This window comes from Hirundo rustica, chromosome 3, assembly GCF_015227805.2.
Source record: "Hirundo rustica isolate bHirRus1 chromosome 3, bHirRus1.pri.v3, whole genome shotgun sequence".
Taxonomy (NCBI): domain Eukaryota; kingdom Metazoa; phylum Chordata; class Aves; order Passeriformes; family Hirundinidae; genus Hirundo; species Hirundo rustica.
In genome coordinates this window covers 97,731,248-97,756,199 of record NC_053452.1, presented here as the reverse complement: position 1 = coordinate 97,756,199, position 24,952 = coordinate 97,731,248, and the positions used below count along the sequence as shown (strand labels likewise).

General features: G+C 36.9%; 1 protein-coding gene across 1 annotated transcript in view; it reads right to left on the bottom strand.

Annotated features, from left to right (window-relative positions):
* SNTG2 (syntrophin gamma 2) overlaps positions 1-24,952 on the bottom strand; it is a 145,850-nt gene that overhangs the window by 85,928 nt on the left and 34,970 nt on the right. The window contains exons 7-9 of the mRNA XM_040058173.1: positions 19,263-19,306; positions 19,112-19,153; positions 884-971 (exon numbers count right to left, since the gene is read on the bottom strand). Of these exons, the coding sequence (XP_039914107.1) occupies positions 884-971; positions 19,112-19,153; positions 19,263-19,306 (174 nt within the window). The remainder of the gene's footprint in view (positions 1-883; positions 972-19,111; positions 19,154-19,262; positions 19,307-24,952) is intronic.

Sequence of the window (24,952 nt, the reverse complement as noted above, 5' to 3'; positions counted from 1 at the left end):
CAAAGTACCTTTCAGTGTAAATGCATATTCAAATGTTTGCAAACACTATTTTATTGTATTCAAGCAAAGCTTCAGTTGAAAAACTTCCAGCTGTCACCCATGGCTGTTTTGCATTTCAGTAATTTTTTCCAGTTTTATTTTTAATGAATTATGTGATGTGTCTCTCTCTCTTCCAGAGCCCCGGCTTTGTTTTTGCCTCAGCTAGCTTGAGAGAGAAACCACAGCTGGAAGGATTTTTTCCTCAGGGCTTTAAAGATCCCAGAGGCCGCAAACCTTTTCCTTTAGAGAGAACAGGTCCTGGTCGATGGCAAAAGGAAAGAGTCTGCCCTTGGTCCGGGGGGAATCACGGCTTTATTCTGGGGTCCTGCCCCCACAGTGTCCAGAGCTCAGTCCAGTCCCCATCCCTATCCCTGTCCCTGTCCCAAGAGCCCAGAGAGAGCGATCCACATGCTTTCCTTGCTTTTACCCAGGGGGGATGGACCTAGAGGCAGGGACAAGCCACTACCCAGTCAGGGATAAGGTGGGAGTAGAACAGAGTTGGATTACATTCCAGTGTGGGAGGATGGGAGGGGAGAAGGAGCAGGGACAAACCTCTTGATACATTTTCCAGGGGAACAGGGGGTACAGAAGAAACCATTTCAAAACCCAATATAAAAATGAAATACAATATAAACCCAAATAATGCACAACAACAATTATACATAAGCGGCAAGGCAATATGCATTTGATTCTTATATGTTAAACAGTAAAGTAGACAGACAACTTTCTATTTCTTCCTATAGAGCACTCAGAGATTGAATTTCTATTTTTGTCACTGTCAGCTTATTACAAGAATATTACAAAGAGGAAAACAAATGACTCCTATTCACTAATTTTCTCTTACCTAATGGGAGCTTTAAAAATGATGGAGCTTCCCTGAGGTATTGAACTGTGATGGTAACTTCATCGCCAGCATTTCGCAGTAGGTGCACCTGTCAGTGTGAAAAACAACAACTACTTTAAACTAAAGAACCATCATTACTTACACTGAGATAAACATTCCTGTTGATCTGTAACAAACTCAGTGTAAGTATTTCTGACTTAGTATGTTGAATAGCTTGAGGATCAAGCCACACCAACAACAGAAAAGAGTAGGCAAGACCAGTGGATCAATGTGAATAAATAATTTGCTGGTCAACCTGAAAACCAGTTGGTATTACATACCAACTGAACACAACTTCCACTAACTGAATTTATACAACTGACATAGGGTAGCAGGGAAATATGTGTTTATTTAGAAATAAGACATAATTTTGTCTGCATACAAACAGAAAAACACGTGGAAATATATTAATACATCATACACATCTTGATATTAAGTATTTGGGTTGATTGCTTTCGGTAACAAATTAAGCACACTTTTCTGTTTCAAATATAGTCTCTAGTTTTGTGTCCTTATTGTCTGTAAGCACTTGTTAACCAAAAGGGAACACACACACACAGAGACGTTTTAAAGCATCAGAATTCACTTTGAGGCATAGCACACCACCACATAAAGTGTTATTTTAAATGCTGAACTATAAATAATATCTCTGATGGAATTCAGTTCCTACTGCAGTGCAGAGGTATTCCCCAGTTTCTTATCCATGACTCACAGGAAACAGGTATTGTATTTGATTTGCATGTGACCTGTACACACAGGGTCTGCATATCCCTGATCCAGTTTGTCAGAAATGGATCCTACAGCTTGTGGCCTCTAATCTGCGCACAACCAGAGCATTCATCCACCAAGGAGAAAGGTAACTAACTGCAGCAAACTGACTTATATAGATGCATTTAATGGTTTAAGGTACTGGGAGGAAGCTGGTGGTTTTGTTGTTCCTGGCCACTGTTTTAACACATTGCCATATTGGCCACCAACATGAGATGCAGGATTACATCAAACATTTTAAGTTTTCCACTTGCGTACCTAAAATAATGCTTACACCAGAGACTGATGTTTTCACTTACATGAAAGTAAGTATGTCTGATGGAATCTAAGAATATTTTTTCTTTTTTTTTTTTTTTTTTCTTCTGCCCCCCATCCCCCCAGCTCCATCTGCTTTTAAATTATTTACTATGAAAAATACAACAGCCAGTGCTACCTACTCAACCCCAGAAATCTGAGTGTTGCACTTTTGTAGAAAACTGACTGTAAGAGAACCTGAGGTCTCATTGTTGGGAAAAACATGGTGGAGAAAAATAATACAATCACTGATTTTTGACTAAACCATTTGAAGATGGTCACAACAGGAGCAAACAAGAATGACAGTGTAGCAAACTTTGCATGTTTCTTCAAAGTCATACATAAGTGTGTTAGGGCAGCAAAGCAAACCAGTGTCTCTTAAACCCTAAGGTGCAAGAAAACTATGGTCTCCTGAAATCCTCTGCCCCTTATTTCCTGCAGGAAATTTCATATTTCCTAGTTTAGACATTGCTTATTACTCAATAAACACAAAGACGACTGGTAGCTTTGCTAGTCTCACTCTACTGTTACAAAGATAGGGCCCCCAATATATTCGCTTCCAAATTAAAAATGTCAGAGAGTGTCAGGGCAGGGAGAAGTCACAGTTGGCAAAAAATACAAGATCCTGTTACCAAGTGCTGCTGTACTTGTAATACTATTTTACTTTTCATTGCATGGTAAATCTATTAAAAATGCCAACTTTGGTTCACAATCAGTACAGAAAAAAGAGTGTTTTGAAAAATTAAATAGAAAATTTCAAAACCAACAAATTTTAAACATAGTCATGATAATGTCCTGATATATCTAATGGGAAGAAATATAAACCAAATAAAATTCATACTGAGAACCCACTTTTTTTATTCACAATTGCCTTTTCAAATAAGCAAAAAAAGTGATGTACTTTAATTTTAGCTTTGGAATAACAAGAAAGAATTTTAATTTCTGAAATTAAAAATAGACCTTTCGCAAACAGAGGAACAACTATGTTTCCTCTTAATTAAGCAAATAATGCTTGCACACAAACATTTATATTTGTCAAGTGATGAGAGGGGACAGCATGACAGACATATTGCCTAATGTACTTTTGGAAGACAGTCAAATTTGATGAAGTTAAATACAAAAACTATTGGAATGAAACTAAACAGTAGACTAGAAACCGTTTCAATCTATGAGATTTCATTTTTTATTTCAAATTATATTTTGAGAAGGAAATAACTCTAATATTAATTATTTGGTTTAAAATTTCTGAGCATCAGTACTACTTTAAAAGATATTCACACTCTCTGTCACACTCCCATATCATACTCTCCTAAATCTGCTTAGTATTCTTTGGGTAGTGCCTGAAGAGGTCAGAGTGTTGAACCACACACATTCTAACAAAACTCAATCAATGTTAGTGATCACAAGAAGGTCTTAACAGTCAGAAGGTCACTAAAAAATGCACTGCTCTGTGATGCTGAAGCTTTTGCAAAAGTCCACTAAGTCCAAAAAAGAAAAATCCAGTACCTTTGGAGTGATATTCACTGTTACACTGTTGTAATAATAATATAAAATGAGGATTGCAAAAGTTAGTGGGTTTTGGTGGTTTTTTAAAAAAATTATGATTAAATGCATTTAGTACACCTAATTCTGTGTGTGTGTTTATGCACTTACTTGTGTTCATATATATATATAAAAAGGAAAAAAGGGCTGCAGCTGAAATGTTGCTTTTCATGCTAACTCCAGTTTGCAGGTTTTGCATGTCTCTGAGTGCATTTATCAATCTAGGGTTTGTTATACTTCTCTTTCTCACATGCATTTTTCAAGAACAGAACAGAGATAATGTTACAAATATTATATAGGATATATAATAGGATATTAAAATATATATAAGTAGGATGTATCTCAACTAACTACAGTAAAGAGTCTGCAGAGAAAAATATGACTCATATTTTAGGAAAATCTAATGACCTTTGTCGTCTCATTTTTACTGTCAACACACAATTTAGGGAAATGCTATATACTTCTAAGCAGACAAGCCAATGGCACAATGCATAGCTGCTGTCCATTCTTTTAAAATTCTGGTTCCTTGTGTTTACTGTGATTTCTTCTAAATCTTCAAACATGCCTGAACATTAATTTTCACACTGCTCAGAGATTTAGACAAGGTTTTGTCTAAAGGCTGTTTGAAGCAGGTTCTGTCTTATTAAGAACAGCAATTAAAATTGGAAAAGTGAATGTTTTTGATGAATGAATTTACCCACATGGCCCTTTAGCCAATATCTATTCTGAGTGTGGAAGTCAAATTATTTCACTTTGGCCATTTAAAAGATTCAACTTAAAGTATTTGCTAATAGATTTTCTAGAAATCAGTAAAGATGTTATGATACAAAGAAATCCTCATCCACAGATATGTATTTCTACATATGATGGATGAGATGATGATGGATGATAACCTTACACTTTAAACATATGAAGTTAGATGAAGTTAATCTTATCTTGCATGTATTGAAGAATATCTAAGTACCTAACTCAGACTAAAAGTCTGAAGCAAAGATTCTGAAGTAGAAGGAAGTGAATAACCTGATGAATGCCTGAGCTTGAGGTACAAGCATTTCACAAACAAAACACTTGAAAGTCACCTGAAGTGCAAGTCTTGGATTTGATAAGTATCTGGATGGAAAGTTATGTACAAGCCTGCAAGAGAGCAGGCAAACAACCGAGATATAGTAAAATATATGAAGAATTAGACCATAACACATAATAGTAAAAAAAAACCCTAACCAACCAATGAAATTTAGAGAACTAAAAAATTTGAAAAATTCTTCAGTCTTCAGAAAGAACAATAACTATTTAACACTTAAAATGCCTCCTAGGCAAAAGTATACTTGGAGGCACTTCAGGAAACTTGGCAGTTTCAACTCAAAGCATAAGAACAGGGCTAAAAAATCTGGTATTGTACTTATATGTTTATGAGTAAGCTAGGAAGATGTGTGAACAGACACCTTGCAGTACAAGTAGACTTTAAAATAACAATTGACACAAAATGTATTTAAAAATACTTTTTAAAATTAAAATTGATTGCAATTCATATTGGAAGACCATGAAGCAGAACTAAGCTAGTTCAAGAAACAATGATTTCTTGATACTTGTCTCTTTTCCAGTGGTCAAATATGGAGTGGTTTCAAAGAAATACTTTTGATTCTTCTCTTCCTTTACTTTGCACTATTCAGTGAGCAATGATCTCTTTCAAAATGCTTAGCTGGATAATACAAAGCTAGCATTTGTGTCTGAACAATTTATACAAATTTACCAGGAAAAATGACAGTCAATGCAGCTTATGGAAATTTTCACAGATTTAAACTAAATAGTAACTTCTCTTAGTTTACTCAACTTTCACTTTTTCTCCAATTTCTGCCTATAAATACAGAAAAAGACATTTTTACAGACAGCTTTAGTATCAATTTAAACAAATAATACTAGACATTATGGACAAAAAAAAGGAATTATTTTTTTTTCATTATTGTGTACATGACTTTTTCTATTTAATTACACACTCTAGTGTGTATTTAGCATTGTGTAAACAATTCTTGCAAAAACTATCCAGAATATGAAAGACACTGTTACATACTGTGCTTTGGAAAATAAATTTTGAGTCAACTCAGCTGTTCCCTGAAGCAATTACAGTTTAAATAAATTTGCTTAAGGATAATTATTACCTGAAGCATGAAGACCCATTCCTGAGATAGTAACATTTCCATTTTCAAAAAATCCCAAGAATATCAGAGCATTATGGGGACTTCTCTCTGGAAATGCAGGTCGGTCTCAACTGTGATCAGTGCGTTATAAATAAAAAGGGTTCAAAGCCACAGAACTCAAAAGCAAAGAACAAGCAGTATGTTTTATTCCTTATCTACTGTTATGCATTACTTGTAAAAAGAAAGTATTGTCTCAGGTATCAAAAACTCCCAACAGATACACATATCTGACTACATGTAACTAGAAATGCATATGTTAAAGTGGAATCAGTATTCACAGAATTGCAAACATTTCTGTCCTAAATGCAGTCCTTTTCAAGCAAAGAAATTGGAACATCCAACCCTGCAGGTTCATATCTAGAAATCTTTTGTAGATGATAGTCAAGTGGTTGAGTTTGTACAAACTCAAATGAGTACAGATTGAGCTAAAAAGACTAAATGCAGGTTTTCATGTAGCCATTACTTTCCAATTTTCTTTGTTTGCTTGTATCTGTAACATAACTGCATAGCTCTCAGAAACAGATTTTATCTGACCTGAAGTTTCTGAGGAGAGAGGTATCAGCCAAAACCCCCTGCCATTATGTAATGGCAATGGTATAAAATTATGATGAAGGTAACTTCAGCTGAAGGATGGGCAATATTTAATGAAGGCTGTCTTATGCTACCAAATGTAAAAAACCAAACCAGAAGGTTTTGGAGTTGTCAAACCCAGCAGGTCATATGCTGCATTCTCTGATTTAGAAATTGTTAACAATTTGGACATTTCTTCTTTTTCTCACAACACAACAAACTTTTCCACAATGATCCCCTTGATTTAGGTCTTCTAGGCTAATCTAAACTTAATACAGGATTAAAGATAGGAAGCATCATGAAGTGCTTTTGTTGCCTACACATTAACTGCTGAAGTACAACCCAGAAGACCCATGGAGTAATCAGTTCAATGGAGTGCCCTGCAGTTTGAATCAGCCATAGAATTTATTTATAATCACTCATATATTCATCCTTTCAGACTTAAAGGACTGGGGCACCTAGAAAACAAAAACATTTCTCCTTTACTCAACTCTTTACAGCATGTAGATGAACATAAAAGCATAAAAGGAATGCCTATGGATAAAGTTCAGCACTATTTCATAGTAGTAACACCTCTCTATGCTAGCCCTTAATGCTTCTGTTTCCCCAGTTCCGCAGACATGGAAGTGCTACTATCACCATAAACCAGCAAATCATCTGCAATATTCAGCACACATCAGAGAGAAATCTTTTTTAGGCAAAGTCTCATACCTGAAATTTCTGCGTACTGTCTCAGGACCATAGTCCACGATGCCTTGTAATTTTGGTACTGTATAGACTAATATTTATTCAGCACAGATCACCATAAAGCATGTTATTTTATTCAATACTAAAAATTTCCTGTACTGGGAAAACACCATGCTATTTGATACGGGGAATATCATTCAAATCCCATTGTCATGTTACAATCTTCTGACTTAATTTCTCTTCCCTCAGAATACTGATTACAGTTAGAGCCATACCTGTTTAAATACAGGGCTATACTTTTTCTATTAGACTTTTTGATGCTTAATATCATATCACACACACAAAAAAAACCCCCCAACACAACCCTTTGATTTCCTAATCCAGTCCTTTAATACTTTTGACCCAATGTGCTAGCTTATTTGCCATTTGAAGTGTATGAATACACTCCTGCTCTATGAGTCTTTTGTCTGCTCTCTACAATAAGGAAAAAGAGAAGGTGCTATTATTCATCCTCCACTCAGCAGCTGAACAAATGAGCCTGAAATATTAGTGATACCTATAAGATCTATTCACTTATGTAGATCACACTCCCATTAAGCCAATAACTTTTTGAAGAGAAATAATACTTACGTACAACTTATACTGTGAATTTCTTGTGATCAGCAAGTTTTTTTCCTTTCAGTTTCTCAGTCACAGTTAAAGGGGACACAGAAACTTAAAATCTGAGCCAAAAATGGGTGCTAGGCTGTCTGTGTCTCAAGAAAGAGTCTATTACCAAATTTTAAGTGCCTTGGATGATGGCGAGACCCATTGTTCAAAGAAACAGCTGAAAAATTTACTCTCTGGTTGTTTTCTCAGTTTCCACATGTATCATTAGAGCAAATAAGCTTCCCAGAATTTTGGGAGGCTATAACGAAAAAAATAGTTGAATCTGGCTCTTCTAATAATAAAGAAGATGCCAATTTTGCTTTTTATTGCTTAAAAATTAAGTTTGCATTGCAAAAGCAAAATGAAAAGGGAAAAAAGCCAGTTCTTTGTGGATTTTCCCTAGTTTGTACCTTTTCAGGCAGTCTGAGTGCTCAAACCTCCTGTCTCAGTGCTTCCCAGGTGGGGGGAGTCACAAGATGGAGGGGATTCCTTTATCCAAAATGGCCAAAGCCATGTGCTCCTGAGCCATGGAGTCTCTCCTTTGTCTGTCCGTCCTTCCCGCAATCCCTTCTTCTCCCCAGACCCCTCCTTCCCTTCAGTGCTGCCCTCAGCACTGCCCTCTCCTCTGACTCTGCCCCCTACCCTCAAACTTCGCCCTCCGACTCCTCCCCATGTGACTCAAGCCTCCAGCCCCTCCCTGTCCCTGGTTCCCACGGTTTCCCTGCCCACAGTCCCAGTTCCCATGCCCCGGAGCGAGGGGCGGGGGGGAGCCAGGAACCTGGAAGCGATCCCAGCTTTTCTGCTACCCCTTTCACATATCAGCAATCAAAAAGAGGGGGTGCTGTCCACAGTAACTGGGACCCCTTCCCCCAACAAACGATTCAGGGTTTATGCAATGCTCAGGCCAAATTTTGATATGAAAGAAAATACTTTTGCAACCATTTAAAAACAAATTTAGCAAGGAATACTACAGTTCCCTTTGACCTCCAAAAAGATTTACTTCCGGAGCTTTGACAAAATCCTGAAATGGCTGTTGATAATAAGAATCTGCCAATTCATTTAGCAGCCCAGCCCAATAAGTCTTTCCAACCTTACAGTAAAATAAAGCAGCTTCCATCAGAACCTTTGATAACATTTGTGGAGCGATTAACCCGAGCTGTCGAGTTACAGGTTAAGAATAAGGGAACCCAGGAACAGGTCCTGGAGGAGATGGCTCTGGCTGATGCAAACGAATAGTGCAAGGCAGCCATCCTCAGCCTGTCCATAGAACCAGCTCCAACTTTACATGACATGCTCCAGGTGTGTGCCAGGAAGATTCCCTTCATAACAGCTCATCAAAACCACAATTCCAGAGTCAAGCCACCACAAAAAGTTGCTGCTGCAGACACCGTGCCTCCTGTACCTGTGCCACGGCCACCACCCAAGAGAGGAATGTGTTTCCTGTGCGATCAGGCTGGACATTGGGTATCTCAATGCCCTTTAAAGAAGCAATTTCTGGACTTTTGGGACAATGGGGGTGGGAGGTCTCAAAGGTTCAAAGGGAATTTTTCAAAAAAAATAGAAAATGTAAACCTTAAACTGAATAATCCTGCTTTAACCAGTTCTGCCTTTCAGCAAAAGTCACTGGATATGATAGTAAAGGATCCAGCGACCAGAGGAACAGAAAGTCCTCATGATCAGGTCACCTGGGGTCGTGGGTACGCCTATGTGTCCACTGCCCCAGGTCTCCAGCGAATGCCAGCTGAGTGGGTGAAACTTTTCATCCCTAAAACTACAAAGCCACCTGCAGAGGCCCCACAAGTGGCCAGTGCTGCCTGGAGGAGGAGAAAGCGCCAAACCTTCTCCTTCTAATTACCATTATTCCTTAACAGTGTTCTTCTAAACAGTTTGTTTGCACTAAAGGTCATTTTTCTTCTGCAACTTTAAACATACTCAAGGTCCGAACTCTGACCATCTCCCACGAACCGAGCCTTCCTCTTTCTTAATTAATAAGAAAAGGGGAAATGTTGTAATGCATTAATTGGGTTTATATTGTGTTTCATCAGATTTGTAATCACGTGGTTTGTCCTTGCTCAGCTGTAACCCAACCCTGTTCCCCTCCCACTTTATCCCTGATTGGATGGTGTCTTGTCCCTGCCTCCTGGGGAAAAAGCCCAGATATGGGCAGGTCTTGCTCTCTCTGGCACCGGTGAGCCACCAGGGAGATCTCCAGCCAAGCAGGGCAGGACTCGAGAATAAAAGCTCTTATATCCCACCCAGTGAAAGAGAGCAGACTCTTCCTTTTGCCGTCGGTGGTTGTCTAGTCTCAAACCTCCACCTATATCCCCCCCATCCTCCCCACTGATTTACCCACACATAGCTTACACCCCTTTGTTCTTATTCCAAGCCCCTTTTTTGTTCACATATTTAACCTACCTCTATGGTACTCAGTTGTGTACAGGTGGGAGGAGGAGGAGATGGAAGAAAGCGTCCCAGTATTTATGACTAAAGCGGCTGGTATAATGTCTCATAAATCCTTTGTACATCTTTCAACATTTATTAATGAAATAAATAGAAATTTAAAAGGGTTAAAAGAACCACCTTAAAAAAAAAAATAAAATTTAAATATCTTACCTCCTTGTACCCTTAGTCATTACTTAAAATTGTAGCTGACCAGTCACACTCTGTTGTGCTTTACCTAAGTGCTACATTTTGTGTCCACAGCTTAACAGAGATTTCAATTCTTCCTAGAGCTCCTTTGTGTGAGGTACCTGGATTCTTCCATCGGTTTAATTATAGTCATTCTGCTTTTGTGCTTAGAGATTATGCACATTGTAAATGCTCGTAATGCCTGTGTATTTGCACAGGGAATGAAGTTCCTGTGAAATGATGGAGATAAAATAGTAGTGCTGAACTACTTAATTGTGAATACATCCTTAACATATTTAGGGCTTGAAATAAAGTTGGTTTGCACAATTACAAAAGTTGTGTAATATTTTGAGGTGTACATTTTACACAGGTACATATGTTACTCAATTTTTAAAAAATCTCTGAAATTTTGTTATCTCTTACAAAAGCAGAGTAAAGGTGCAAATGAATGCAATTTTAAATGGAAAATCATGTTTTAAAGCATAGGAATTTATCATTTGCATGTGAAAGACATTGGAGACCAAAAGCGTCCTATAACTTGTTTCCTAGTGAGAAATATTGCCAGATGCATTCAGTGAGGAAATAATCACACTTAGAGCATCTGGAAACAATGAGGATGAATTGTACATTCCACAAAATTTAAAAGTTATACTATAATTTGATGATTTTATGTAGCTTTATTTTTATGCAGTTCTGGGATACAGAATACTTATGACAAATTATCACCTGGAGAAATTAAGTTAAAAATAGGTTTCAACCAAGCAAGGTGAAAATCATTTAATTATTTGTCTCACTGTCATGATAACTCCTCTTCTGCTGTGACTAAATCTCCATGAAAGTAGCTCAAGAAATTCTATAGAAAAACTTAACTTGAAAGAAAACTATGTTCAGCAAACAGCACATATTAGCGTTCTTGCTATTGATGTTTATTTCTGCCCACCTATATAGCAGCAGCAAATTTTCTGAAGTACACAGTAAGTCTTAATGAAAGTGACTACACTAAACTCATTAATAAATGCTGCTCAATAAAGGAGTTTGTTCACTTCACCCAGTTCCTGCCTCAGGTTTGATGCATGCAGCTCTCCTGCAGATATACATTCAGCATTAACAGGTATTTGCTGTCCACATAATAGATGACTAAAACATTCTTTTAGAACTGACTGAGGCAATGACATAGGAACACTGAGAATGATTACCAAACTAAAGTTAAGAAAGTAAAATCTTCTTGATAACTTTTCTTTGGGGTGCGTGTAGTCCTATAAATATATTACAACACATTAAATAAATATAAACCTCATTTTTTTTTCATGTTTAAAGAGCTTCCCAAGGAAAACCAATTTATAGAAATGATGCAGTTTCTTGAACAGCTGTGTGACAAAGTGCATTTCTTGAAAGTAATCTACAAACGGTTCCTAATCTATATGTTCACTTTGGCTGATCCCAAATACAAATCTCCTAATAATAAAGAGAGCAAGCTGTCAGTCTGAGATAATTTCAGCAAGCTCCATGTCAATAATACTTCTAGGTAATGGATTCTAACCATTTTGTTTCTTTTCACATGTCTTTGTGTAACTGGAGTCACTCTCTTAGTCTGGAGCACAACAAAATGTTATGCCACTCAAGATATACTTACTCCATGCCCCAAATTGTCCATTTAAGGAAAATTATAACAGCACCATATTGGGAAGACAATATGTGTAATCAAAAACTAGTGAAACTTTCTTAGGCAGAAACTAGTCATAGAAAAATTAATATGTAAAACCCTCTAAATTTATTTTAGAATATCAAATGACAATATAGGTCAGTGTTGGAAAATAGCTAGAGCGAGAAAAGTACAAGATGCTAAAGGTTTTGGCTTAAACTCTAAACAGAAATCATTTACTATAATCTAAACAATCTAAGGAAAAAAAAAAAAAAAAAAAAAAGCAATCTAAACAATCTAAAAGCAAACTCTGGGAATTACCGAGAAGATGGGAGAGCCATGCAGTTGAAGAAAGGAATCAAATGGTTTCATGACATGTAGAGGAATGACACAATCTTCACATGATGTGAGAAAAACTCAGTTACTATTTCTTCTGGATCTGGTAGAATTACCCTTTCAATATTAAGGGAAGATTTCTTCTATGCTGAGAAAACAAAAAAATTGCAGTACAAAAGACGACTATTCAAATAAATCTTGCAGAGCCTTGCTAAAAGTTCTGTGAAGTTTCATCTTGTCACCATTAAGACAGACCTCCAAGAAATGAAATATACACAGTTTGTCTACATAGAAAAATATTATTTTTTCCCTCATTTAAGTGGTCAAGCTCTCATTTTATACTTGCCATACTTGAATTACACTGTTCATTTTTACTTAACATCTTTTCTGTTGGGTGAAAAAGGATGTTCAAGCCAAAAAACTTACCACAGGAAAAAATGCAGAAATTCAAGGAATAATTTGAAGTTAATAGTCTTGGATCTGAAGTATGTGTAGGTCTGTAAGGGGATCTATACATGTTAGTGTAGCAACTACCTGGGTAATCTGGCTGAACAAAAAATTCCTTGAACTTTGGTCTGTATTGTTTACTATTTCTAGCAGTAATCTCATGTTTCTAAAACTTCTGTGTAAAACAAATAAAAACTTTATTTTTCATTTCTCTAAATGTCATAAGGTTGTTGCCTCAAATATTAATGAATTGCATATTCAAGTATTAACTTGTAGTTTAACTAACACAGCACTGCAATTTTCACATTGAAAATATATATCTTAATTTGTTTGAAGATTAACTATTTTAATAACAGCATAAATCTATAAAATCTACTCATTAATATGAGTATAGATATTACTACAGTAATATGTATAAGTAAAATTTGTAAATAAAAATATTTTTGCTACTTCTCAAGCATCTGACAAGATACTTCATAATTATTTTTATGATTTTATTTTATTAATCCATCACTCTAGCTCTATGTCTTTTATTATTTTATTAATTTTGATATATTTGTTGAGTAGTTAACCATTATTTGCCTATTCTAGCTATGTATTCTCCAATAATTCTTCTATTTGATATCTTTTTTCTGATATTATATGAATAAAATTCATAATCTGTATTCCACCATTTGGAACTGAATTCCAGAAAACCATGCAGAGAACTTAAATTCCAAAATAGCTAACATAGAATGGATGATGGATTAAAGGACAAGTGAAAATAAAATCTCAGTATCTCAAAGAAGATAAGCAATTTTCGGGTTTCATCCTTGTATCTCAATTAATCAGCCCAATGAAGAACACACAAGTTCATCACTGCCAGCCAGACATGCCAATGACATATTAAATAGCATTACAGTAAACATTTGAAGTACTAAATATTTTGAAAAAAATAATTACTATTTACTAAAAACTGTTCAAATTCTGAAAATCTAAAATAATTCCCACTGAATGTATTATCAGTTTTAATAGATATTTATTCAGCAATGTCCTACTGTGAGAATATTTGTAAATAAAAATAAACAAATATTTCCAAGTACTTTCCTGGATCAATGAGCAAAATTTCAAAGAGATTAACATTTGTGTGGAAAACTAAAAATGTGTGAAACATACTAATTTAGTATAAAATACATGAATAAGATATAGTAATAAAAAAATTATGCGAAACACTGAATTTTGCGTAACTAAACTCTCTCCTACATTTTCTATTTAATGGAAATAATCAGTTGATTAAGACTTGAAATAAGATTAATATCATACATACTTACATTTTAACTAATCATAGACTTTGTTAAAAACAGTCTACATGAGATTATTTAGTACCCTGTCCAATTCCCCTTTGAAAGGCAACAGTGATGGGTTTTCATCACATCCACAATTTGCTCGTGGTGGAAACAAACAGGTACTTCTAGTGCATTTCAGCAGAGGGCAGTGCTTACCTCAGGGACTCACAAAAATATTTCCCAATCTTATTTTCCTCTTTCACTCAGAACAGGGAGAGAACAGTACTCAGACTCACATCACAAAATGCCAAGATGTGTATTCAGCCCTGTGATTATCAGGTGAAGGTGCTCAGAGGGCTGGAGCCCCTCTCCTGTGATGCCAGGCTGTGGGAGTTGGAGTTGTTCAGCCTGGAGAAAACTCAGGGGAGACCTTCCAGAGCCTAAAGGGGGTCTGGAAGAGAGTTGAGGTGTTACCCTGGTTTTTCTGAGTTTCTTTGTTAGCCTTTTGATTTTCATAAATGGAGTCAGATCTTTTAGTTACTGTAGAATATTAGAGCAGTTTTTCTACCTTTCCCACAGAAGTAATATAAACAAATCCTTTGTTTTTCATTCTCTGTCTTTTGTTTGCATATTTCTAACCTGAAAACAATTGTAACGGACAATTCGTCTGGCCACTGAGGCTGAGGGGTGGAAACCCCAAAAAGCCAATCTTCTGCTAGACCCACAAATGTATAAAAAGTAAAAGAATAAACAAAGGGGCTCTCTTCTCTCCGCTCTTTCAGCTGGAAGCTGGATCAGAAGAACCTCTGTGAAAATCTCTTGTCTGCGTGTGATTTCTTTGTGTGTCTCAGTGACATTGAGGAGGGACTTTTTACAAGAGAATGTAGTGATGGGACAAGGGAGAATAGTTTTAAACTCAAGAAGGGGAGGTTCAAATTAGATATTGGGAAGAAATTCTTTACTGTGAAGGTGGTGAGGCACTGGAGCATGTTGCCAGAGAAACTGAGGATGCCCCATTCCTGAAGTGTTCAAGGCCAGGTTGGATGGGGCATTGAGCAACCTGGTCTAGTGGAAGATGTCCCTGCCCATGGCAGGGGTCTTGGAAGTAGATGATCTCCAAGGTCCCTTCCAAACATGCGATTTTATGATTCTGTGGTTCTATGAATCTAAAAAGTTCTGTTGAATCAGAAAAGTGTCACCCTGTGTTCCATTTCCTTTCACAGTTTATTGTGAATATCTTGGAAATTGAAGTCTCAGCCAGAAGAACACCAAAGTGGTACTTTTACACCTTTGTGAGCTTCAACCAAAATTCTCTTTATCTTTAATTCCCTCTTTCTCACTGCTCAGGAGATCTGACTGCTCCTTTCATGTTATGCACAGTGACAACCTGATTAGCCACCAGGGAAAGAAAATTAAATTCCCTCTCTGATATACCATACAGAACCTATATTAATCTCTGAATTAACATTTTCTGCATTCATATTGTATTACCTACTACAAGAGCAGAATTTTTCTTGGCACTGATTCTGAATTATTTATTTTATCCATACTCTTAGCCAGAACTAATGTGTGGTAGTAGCAGCTTGAATAATTGTGGAGAAAAACAAGTTCTAGTACCAGAAGTGAAAAACAGGAGAGCCAGTTTGTTGTAAATTGTGGCTGACAGAGTAGCTAATTGTTTGGCTTGTTGAGAAGTAATCACCATTTAACACTGCTGAAGTTCAGGGTCAAGAAACAAAACTACCTATTTGGTACAATCAGGACCAGCTAACTACGTAAACATCTCAGGAGGGAAGAGGGTAGGTAGCAGATAGAACAAACTGGACTCCTTTCCCAAAGTTCTCAGATTTTGTAGCCTTCTCTCCCGTGTATTAACCCTAGTGGGTTTTAAGTCTTTAACACCTGTGAGCCATTCTGACATACAATTACACTTAAGCTTGAGTTTTGTAAAATAAAGGTTTTCTGAGTTTGTGCCAACTGAGTGCACTTCCTCACATCCTGTAAGGGTGAACCAGCAGGCATTCTAAAATGGCAGAAAGTAAGAACAAACAGGGAAAAATTCTGAACAGCGAGGAATGCCATTGGGAAACAAACAGAATAAAAACAGGAAGAAAATTTTTGAAAACATTTATTAAGAGTTACAATTTTAAAAAGAAAATAATCAAACTAAAACAAGACAAAAACCCAACCAAACAAAGAAAAACAGTTCAACACCAAAAAAAGTAAAAAACATATTTGCTTCTGCCCCTTAATGGCTTGTCACTATAGTTGGACTGGTGGAGTAATTCCAAATCTCTACCTTTGCCAGCAGCAGCACTTGTAGCAGTCTGTGGTGGGTTGACTCCCATTCCCCCCCATTGGTAGGGTGAGAGAGAATAGGAACAACAAAGGAGGAAAACCTTTATGATACAGTTTCTCAATGAAGACAATTTAGTAACTTAAATAAAGACAAAGGTAAAAAAACCCAAAACAAATTATGCAAAGGAATTCAGTCACAACCTCCTGATACCCATCCAGTCTCTGAGCAATGGCTGCTTCCTCCAGAAAACGCTCCCCACAAATTTTACTGCTGTGCATGATGTTATATGGTATGGTCAGTTCAGATCGGCTTTCCTGGCTGTATTCCCTTCCAGCTTCTGGGCTGCTCTCAGCTCTCAGAGGGGAAAAACTGAGGAAAAGTGTGTGGAGGTGCGAGAACTGTTTTATTAGGTTTTTATAAGAAGTTTATGTTATGGTTCATTTCACTGTACCCCCAGTTCTGTTACCCTTTTATGTTTTCTGTATAATAAGGTGTTTTGTGTCAGTCCTCCCACCCCTCACCTGACTTGGACCATCCCCTCTGTCCCCCCTCGCTCTGGGGCAGCCTGTCTGTCACTTCGACCCCTCCCAAGGTTGCGAAACCATTCGGGGAGGGCTTCAGGTGATAGGTCCCCTGGGGCGGAATTCCTATGGCCCTTGATTGTAGTGGTCAGAGGCTTGGGGGTGGGCACACCTTGTTACCCCCTGAATCCCCTGATTTGTTGTCTTGTTGTAACCTCCCTTGAACCCCTCCCCCAGTTATAAGGTGGAGGAGGGAGATTCAAACTCTCTCGCTCTCTCGCTCTCTGGCCTCTCTGGCCTGAGGTTTGGACCAGCTCTAGGACTCCCACAGCTCGGCCTAAATAAACATCTTTTAATGTGCTAAACTGAGAGCCATCCTTTTCTTCTTACTGCCGCTGCTGTCACGACACTATTTAGTCCAGCTGCTGCTGAGAAGCCGAGCCAGCAGGTAAAAATAACCTGTGTGCCGATCCGAACTGGGAACATCTTGTAGCTGTGCTGACCAGAGCTAGCCGGAGGCCGGCGTCCGCCCGGTGCGGGGACAGACACAGCAACAAGAAAAGTGAAACATTGATGGCCTACAAGCACTGCTCAACAATAACAGACACACTGGCATGTTACTAATGTTGTTTTAGTCATGAACAAAAGTACACCATACTGGCTGCTACAAAGAGAGCTAACGTAGTCTCAGCCTAGACCCAGTACACAGTCCCTTGGATCACACATTCATCACCTGGACTCATGAGTTTGCAAAAGAGGCCTCCTGCATCCAGAATGCAAGCAGCAAGGAATGTCTTCAAACTGTACTGCAGGATGGTGTTTCAGGAGTCCCGCTTTGAAGTAGATGACTGAGTAGATAAGAGACCATGGTGCCAGATGCATACAAAGAATTACTCAATAACCATTGACAGGCTTAACTTTAAGTACATTGCATTATGTTAACAAAGTTGTGTAAACTTGAACCCAGAGTGGATTAAGAATACCCTCTTTGATCAGGGTCTTTTGAACAGAAGTTCTGGAGCACCCCTCTTTTAACCTGAGTGACATTTAGAAAACAGGCCATCCTTTACAGAGAGAGAAGATGTAGGTATGATTTTCTAAAAGTCAGATGAGCCATCCTTAACATACTGCTTTCTGGACAACTACCCATGATCACTATATTACTAGCTTAATATATTGTAACAAGCTTTATATGTTATATACCTTCTCCAGTGGGGTTTCTGGTACCCAAACCTTTTTTAAAGCATTTCCTTCAAATTGAAACTCCACCATATTCAAATAAAGAGGACTTTATCTCAACCACTATTTCAAAAAAATGCAAAGACATGATTTTGGTAAAAGAAGAAATAATAAATCTTCCATTCTCTCAGGAGCTTTGGCAACAGCCCACTTCATTTCATAGAACCAACTCTTCCCTCTACTGCCTGACACATTCTTTTAACCCCATTCTGAATATAGTAACAGGCTTTGGTATTAGCAATTTTCCTCAATGCTTTAACTGAATTCCCATGCACAGGGCAAGGAACAGCCCTATGCATTTCTCTCTCATTCCTCATCTCTGTTGTGTTACACTGACAGTTCTGGAGCACTTCTTGATTTTTACAAACAATCCTTAAGGGAAGTAACTTACCATTTTGTGAGGAGTAACTTTCTGGAAGTTTAAATTTTTTTCTGTGCAATAATACAAGCAGCAGGACGGCAGTTCACCAATACACAATAGATCTAACTATGCTTTACTGCGTCTGTCTGTCAGAGAGTCAGCTTGATGGTATTAATCAACACCAAGAAAAGGACTGCAGGATCATGCAGCTGCACTTTATCTTGGCCTAGAGAGATCACCTTCAAGTAATAAAAGCCAGTTTAGTTGCTTTGCCCATGTAATTTCTGCCTTGCTGATAAGACTGTGAAAGCCCATGTCATTTATGGTTGCTACAGATGCTATTCTGAGATACTGTTTTCAGTGAATCAACTGATAACTGCCAATAAACAGGCAACAGGGGGTAACAATTTTTATCTGTATGGCCTTGTACTGCAGACCGAAAAGCACTGCACATCGAGTGAACGTGAACTGCTTTGTCCTCATACAGTCAGTCTGATAAATGAAACAAATCAGTAAAACAATAAGTTATTTTGTTTCTGGTTAGACCAAACATTGTAGTAAATTGTATTTCAAGATGGAATTAAATAACTGGAAAAGTTTTATAAATCAAGAATATTACAAATCTGATGATAGCACTGTCTTTAAAGTAAAAAGGAGTAAATTCATTTGAAACAAGACCAGAGACAGAGCAGTTTGGACATAAAGATATTCTGTATACCAACAAAAAATCAAAGCGGAATGACTTACCACTTCTTCATGGGTAGCACTTTCTACATTTATACCATTAACCTAAAAACAGATACCATAAGGAGAAAATTATTTGTACTGTGAAGATAGTTACTGAAATAAAAGCAAGCATGAAACAAATGTCTGTGGATAAAAGTGAACGTTTACTGACCTGTATTATTGCATCTCCTATAAATAACATTCCTGTCTGTTCAGCTGTGGGATTACAGAAGGAGTAGATTTTAATTGATAGTAGTACTAAAAAAAATGCTATATTCTCTTCCAGCAATTGGTTTATCACACTCTTTGTAATCCTCATTTGAAACTGATTCATTTGTGAAAATACCAATGGCACAGCAATCAGTATTAATCCAAAAAAGGTAATAGATTCCTAACAAATTAAGAGAGCTACCTTCCAAGCATAAAGAACTTGTTTAGTATGGAATACAAATGGCAAGTCTCACTAATGAAGGATTTCATTAAATTATGTGGAAAATGTGATTCACACTTTTCATTATTGTTCCACAAAAGGGAAACAGGAGTTTCTGAAACTACTTAGCAATTCCTTTCCCCCTGAGCAAATTTACAGGGACTACTATAATTAAAGAGGTTATGACTAGAAATTAATACAATTCTTTAACATGGAGTCTGAGTTAATTTTGTTACTAAGAACAACACTATTTTGGTCTACAATTTGCATGTTTCCTGCCTTACAGTGTTAATGGGAATACTGTAATGAAACTTCAAACAACTCACCATAGATAGAAACAATGACATTTTTGAGGTCTATTCTCTAATTTTTATTTTTTTTTTTTAATTTGAGGATTTATATCTCATGAAATGCATTAATTAATTCAAAAACTAAGCCTCACAACTTGAGGCTTAGAAGAATGCCATCAATGTTAACGAAGGCAGTAGTATGAGAAAAGAAAATAGAAGTAAAAAAGAAAGAAAAGACTGCCTAGTGTTCTTATTTCTGCAATTTAGCTGTTGCTACTACAAATGTACCTTTGTTATAAAATAGCACTTTTTAAAAAGAGAAAATTTTCATCACTCTTTTGGCAGATAAAAGATTATATTCATTAGTCAATACTAAGGAAATAAATCACTATTTATTTTAAAAATCATGTTACAAGCTGCGTTGGAGGTCTTTACCCCACTTCTCACCCTACTTTGTATTTAAAAATATGCATATAGTTTGTAATAGCTGGTATAGAAAAGACATCTACATACAGAAATTTAATGGAATTAAAGCAGTTCAAAACTGTGACAAAGAATTCTATAGTTGTCTGTTCTGGGTACTTACACAGGTAGAGGTGCTGAACATTAGCTTGGGCATCTCAATACTAAATTTCTAGTTGAGATGTTAATAATACATACACCAATAGTGAAAAAATGTGAACAATTTTTAATTGAGTGCTTATGTTAGGGCCATTGGGGTGTTTTTAAAAAAGTGGAAGCATCCTTGAACTGGAGATAGAAGGAAGAGGGTGAGTTTGAAATTCCAGCTGTGGCAAAGCAGAAAAGGATGAACTCAAGAATGCATGCTTTGTCCACCGTGTCTGATTGACTCAAGTGAGTGGAGAAATTTAAAGTATGTTTGTATCAGCAAGCTGCCATGGTTTAACCTCAGCTGGTAACTATTTACCATGCAGCCACTTGCTCAAACCTCCTTTCCAAACACATTCTTCTACCCCATGCCAGACCTCAGGGATAGGGAGAAGCCTTGAAAAAATAAACAACCAAAAAACCTCATGGGTTGAGATAAGAACAGTTTAATAATTGAAGTAGACTATAATAATAGTAATGGAAAGGAGACAGTGTGTGATAAAACCCAAGAGAAACAAGTGATGCACAAAACAATTCCTCATCCCCTGCTGACTGATGCCCAGTCCATCCCTGCAGCAACTGGCAGCTCCCAGTCAATTCCCCATAGCATATATTCCAAGGATGATGTTCTATGGTATGGAATATTTCTCAGCTATGGGCTGTTTTTTTGGCCTGTTCAGGTCACCTCTCCTGGCCATGCTCGCTTCCAGCTTCTTGTGCACCTGTGTGTGGGCAGAGCATGGGACAGTGAAAAAAAATACTTGATTTAGGGAAAGCACTATTTACCTACAACTATGAACCCTTCCCCGGGACTGTTGACTGCCAGGACAACAAAGACCCAAAGACCCATTGCTCATTCCACAGGGGTTATGAATACTACAATATCCCCAGCCACCTCATGTATGTTAGCCAATAAAGTTTATAGTTTAAGAGCACAAAGCAATTATATCCTGCCTGCAGAGTCTCTAAAACCAATCAAGGCTGTCCACATAAGTAAATGAGAGAAGGAGCATTATTTGGTCAATACCAAGCACTCTAGAACTGAAACAAGCACAGCATTGGGACAATCAGAGAATTTTCTCTAGAACTGCATTATGCTGGATACTAAACCAATAAGCTGGAAACCTGCTGCTGCCATCATGGCTATGCTTTCATGTGTGTGATGACAGACTTTGGCTTTAACCAATGGTCTATAATTTAAAATCAATGGTGATTACTAAAAAGTACATTTTCCATAAATCAAACTGTAGAGGGTGTGTCAATACAATGCAGAATTTACAATACCGTTCAGAAATATATTAGAAATAAAGTGAAAAACTATTTGGAGACAAGAAGTCTGTCCTGTTTCTCTAAGGCTTATTTTAAGCCTTAAGACAAGACATCTATTATTGTTTTCATGAAATCACATTCTCTCTACATGACAAAAAGATTAAGTAAAATCTTCCACACTATGTGAAAATTTCTCCTACTGGCAACATCCTCCTATACAAAGGTGCTTATGAAAGGCTGCTCTAAAATAGTCGCTATGTGTAAAATGAAGCAGTACTAAAACCAAAATACTTCAAAAAGCACTTTGGGCTGCCACGGAGCATATAACCTTGTTCACTGAAAAAATAAATGCAACTTTTTCAAAATCCAGTTTGCCTCTTGAAGTTTTACTTGAAATAATATTTTCATTGAACACGTCCAGAAAAAAGACTAAAAATAAGCACAAAGTACTGACAAGCAGAGACATACCAGGTTGTAAACGAAAATGAGGCATGTGTCACAATAAATAGCACAACATCACCTTTGCTCTTCATCTTAATTATCTTTAAGGAGGTTTAATGCTAATTAAATGCTGTACATTGATTAAATTCAAAAGTAATACTGAATGAAGGAAAGCAGGATGAAAACCTAAAAGGGCTTATGCTAAAGTAATGGTAGAAAATAATAATTAAAAACCCCTAAAATCTTATTTTTGAGAATATTAGATTTGAAAAACTTTCCCAGATGTAAATGATCCATCATCCTAATCTATTAAAAAAAAAAAAACACAAAAAACAACCCCCCCCAAAACAAAAAAAAAAACAAAAAAAAAACCAAACCAAAACAAACAAACCACCAAAACACCAAAAAACCCCCCACCTTGGACAGAAACATACGCTATTAAAAATTCTTTTGCACTCTGTGAGAAGGGAAAACAACCAGTAATTCTAGCTTTGTTTTTCTTACTTTTCCTATCCACTAGGGCTGAAGAAATGCTGTATCAAATTTTCCAAAATTTCCAAGGTAGTGAAATAGTAAATTTACTGAACAGAGTCTCTGGAACTAGATAATTGATGCACATCTCTATGCAGATTTGAGTCTGTAGGTAATCTGATGTCTTTATATTTTTCAAATTTTTCATAGTACATATTTTCACACAATTTTTGTTGAATTCCTAAATCACACAAGAAACATACAAAGTACTACTTGTGAGCTTACAGTGAGCTGCACTGACTTCATGGACCTCTCAATCCACAAGTTTAACAATAAATTTATGCATAAGTATTGAACAGCATGAAGAAAATCTAAAGGAATAGCAAAGAAACTGGATGAAATGAAAAGATTGGAAAAATTACTATTGAGGATGCAAAAGACAACTTCAGCATATCCAGATGTGTTTTTCCTCTCCTCTTCCATGAATTGGACATGACTACACTCATGACTAAAGATACAACTGCTGCAAGGAAGACCTTTAATCTGTGATTTAAAACATAACTATATTAACTCAATTATTGACAGACATTGGACCTTAAATATATTCTTACAAGGTTGCATAGAAAAAAATTCCTGAATAAGAGATCAAAATACCTTGCTTCTACTTGTTGAGTGATCTCCAACAGCTCATTAAGATATTCCTCCTATTAAGACGTACTGCCTTTCACGGCCTGTCTAGTCTTGAGAAGGCAACAGTTAAAAAAGGAATCCAAAATGTTAAGAATGTTCTTCCATGCCTTCTGAAAATAAGTTCAAAGATGGAGGCATAGGTCCATGAGAAAGAACAGTGAGTATGCTTACTTCATATATCATTACCTTTCTAATAATAAAGAAAAATAACACTGTCAAAGATAACAAAAGATTGATAGAAAATAAGATGAATGCTAAAAAGAAAAAACCTGAAGTTTATAAGTGATATTAGGAAATAATGTCCAAAAATTAAACACCACCCGGCTTCAACTACCTTATATTCTAATGAAGCCTTATATTCTAATGAGGCTAAATGTTCAAAGACAGCCTTGCATTCAGTCCTTACCTTCATTAGCACATGGTGTAACAAATTTTTGACCCATTCTGTCTTCCTTATAAACCTAAATACCTCTACTTGTGCTTAACTTATTCTTAATATTGAGCTTGCTAGCTCAGTGGAATGAACCTCCAAGCCTGATGAAACTAAGGTGAATACAGCTGTAGGGATCAATATGATGTGTAGTAAACATCAGCTGTGGACACAACCACGCTGTGCAACTTGGTGCAATGTCACGTTATGCCCAGCAGCTTCTCCAGACTAAGCTGGGTTACCGTGCTTGTACCCTTTTGGTGACTGGAGTCAAAACCAAGACCCAGAAATATACCCATGGTATCACATACAGTTTCACACCAAACTGTCTTTGTTTGCCATGTAAGTGAAACTGTTAAAAGCCCGCATCAAACTGATGCCATGTCCTCCAGATGGTCCTGAATGCAGGCAACCAGGATGTGTTATTTGGACACAGTTTGTGTTAGCAGAGCACATGGTGTTAAGCCAAGAATGTTTCAGTTGCTGAATGTCTGGAGTTCATTCCAGTCCTGCCAGGGTATACAGCAGCAGTTAGAAATGGACTTAACATAAAACAAGATTTTTCAACACAGCAGAATGTGAGTTATGAGTCAACTTTTGATACAGAAGGTGGGAAATTGCATTCAAAATAAGATTTTATTAATTTTGGCTCTTAAGGGAGAATTTTTTTGAAACTGGCACAATGCAGACTAACAATTGGGTTTTATTTAATTTTATTTACCGATTTTCATCATGCCTCATGAGCTGAACCCACTGCTCTGTTTCATCATTGCTGCTTGTCTGACTCCACACATTACATGAGCTATGAGCAGAACTTGCAGCAGTAGTCAGATTACTGCAGAAGGTCTCACAAAATGAAAAGTTGCATGAGATGAAAATGTGATTGCTAACTGGATAATTCTGCAACATAAAATAGTACTGTTTAAACAACCAGAATATCCAATATTATACACAGTAAATCACTTGTATATAAGAGGATGTTAGATTTCAAAACCCATTCATTTTTACAACCTCCACCATCTAGATTCCACAAATTTATAAAGAATCTTTAGTAATCAAAAATGGAAATACACAGAGAAAGATGTAAACATATAAAAGCTTGTACACTTTAACCACATACAGTATCTGAAGATTCTTTGAAGTATTTTTAATTGATCTGATGGATTCACTGTACAACAAGTAAACCTGACTGACATGATTCCTTTCCAAGTTCAGGACATTATGTTACTTAG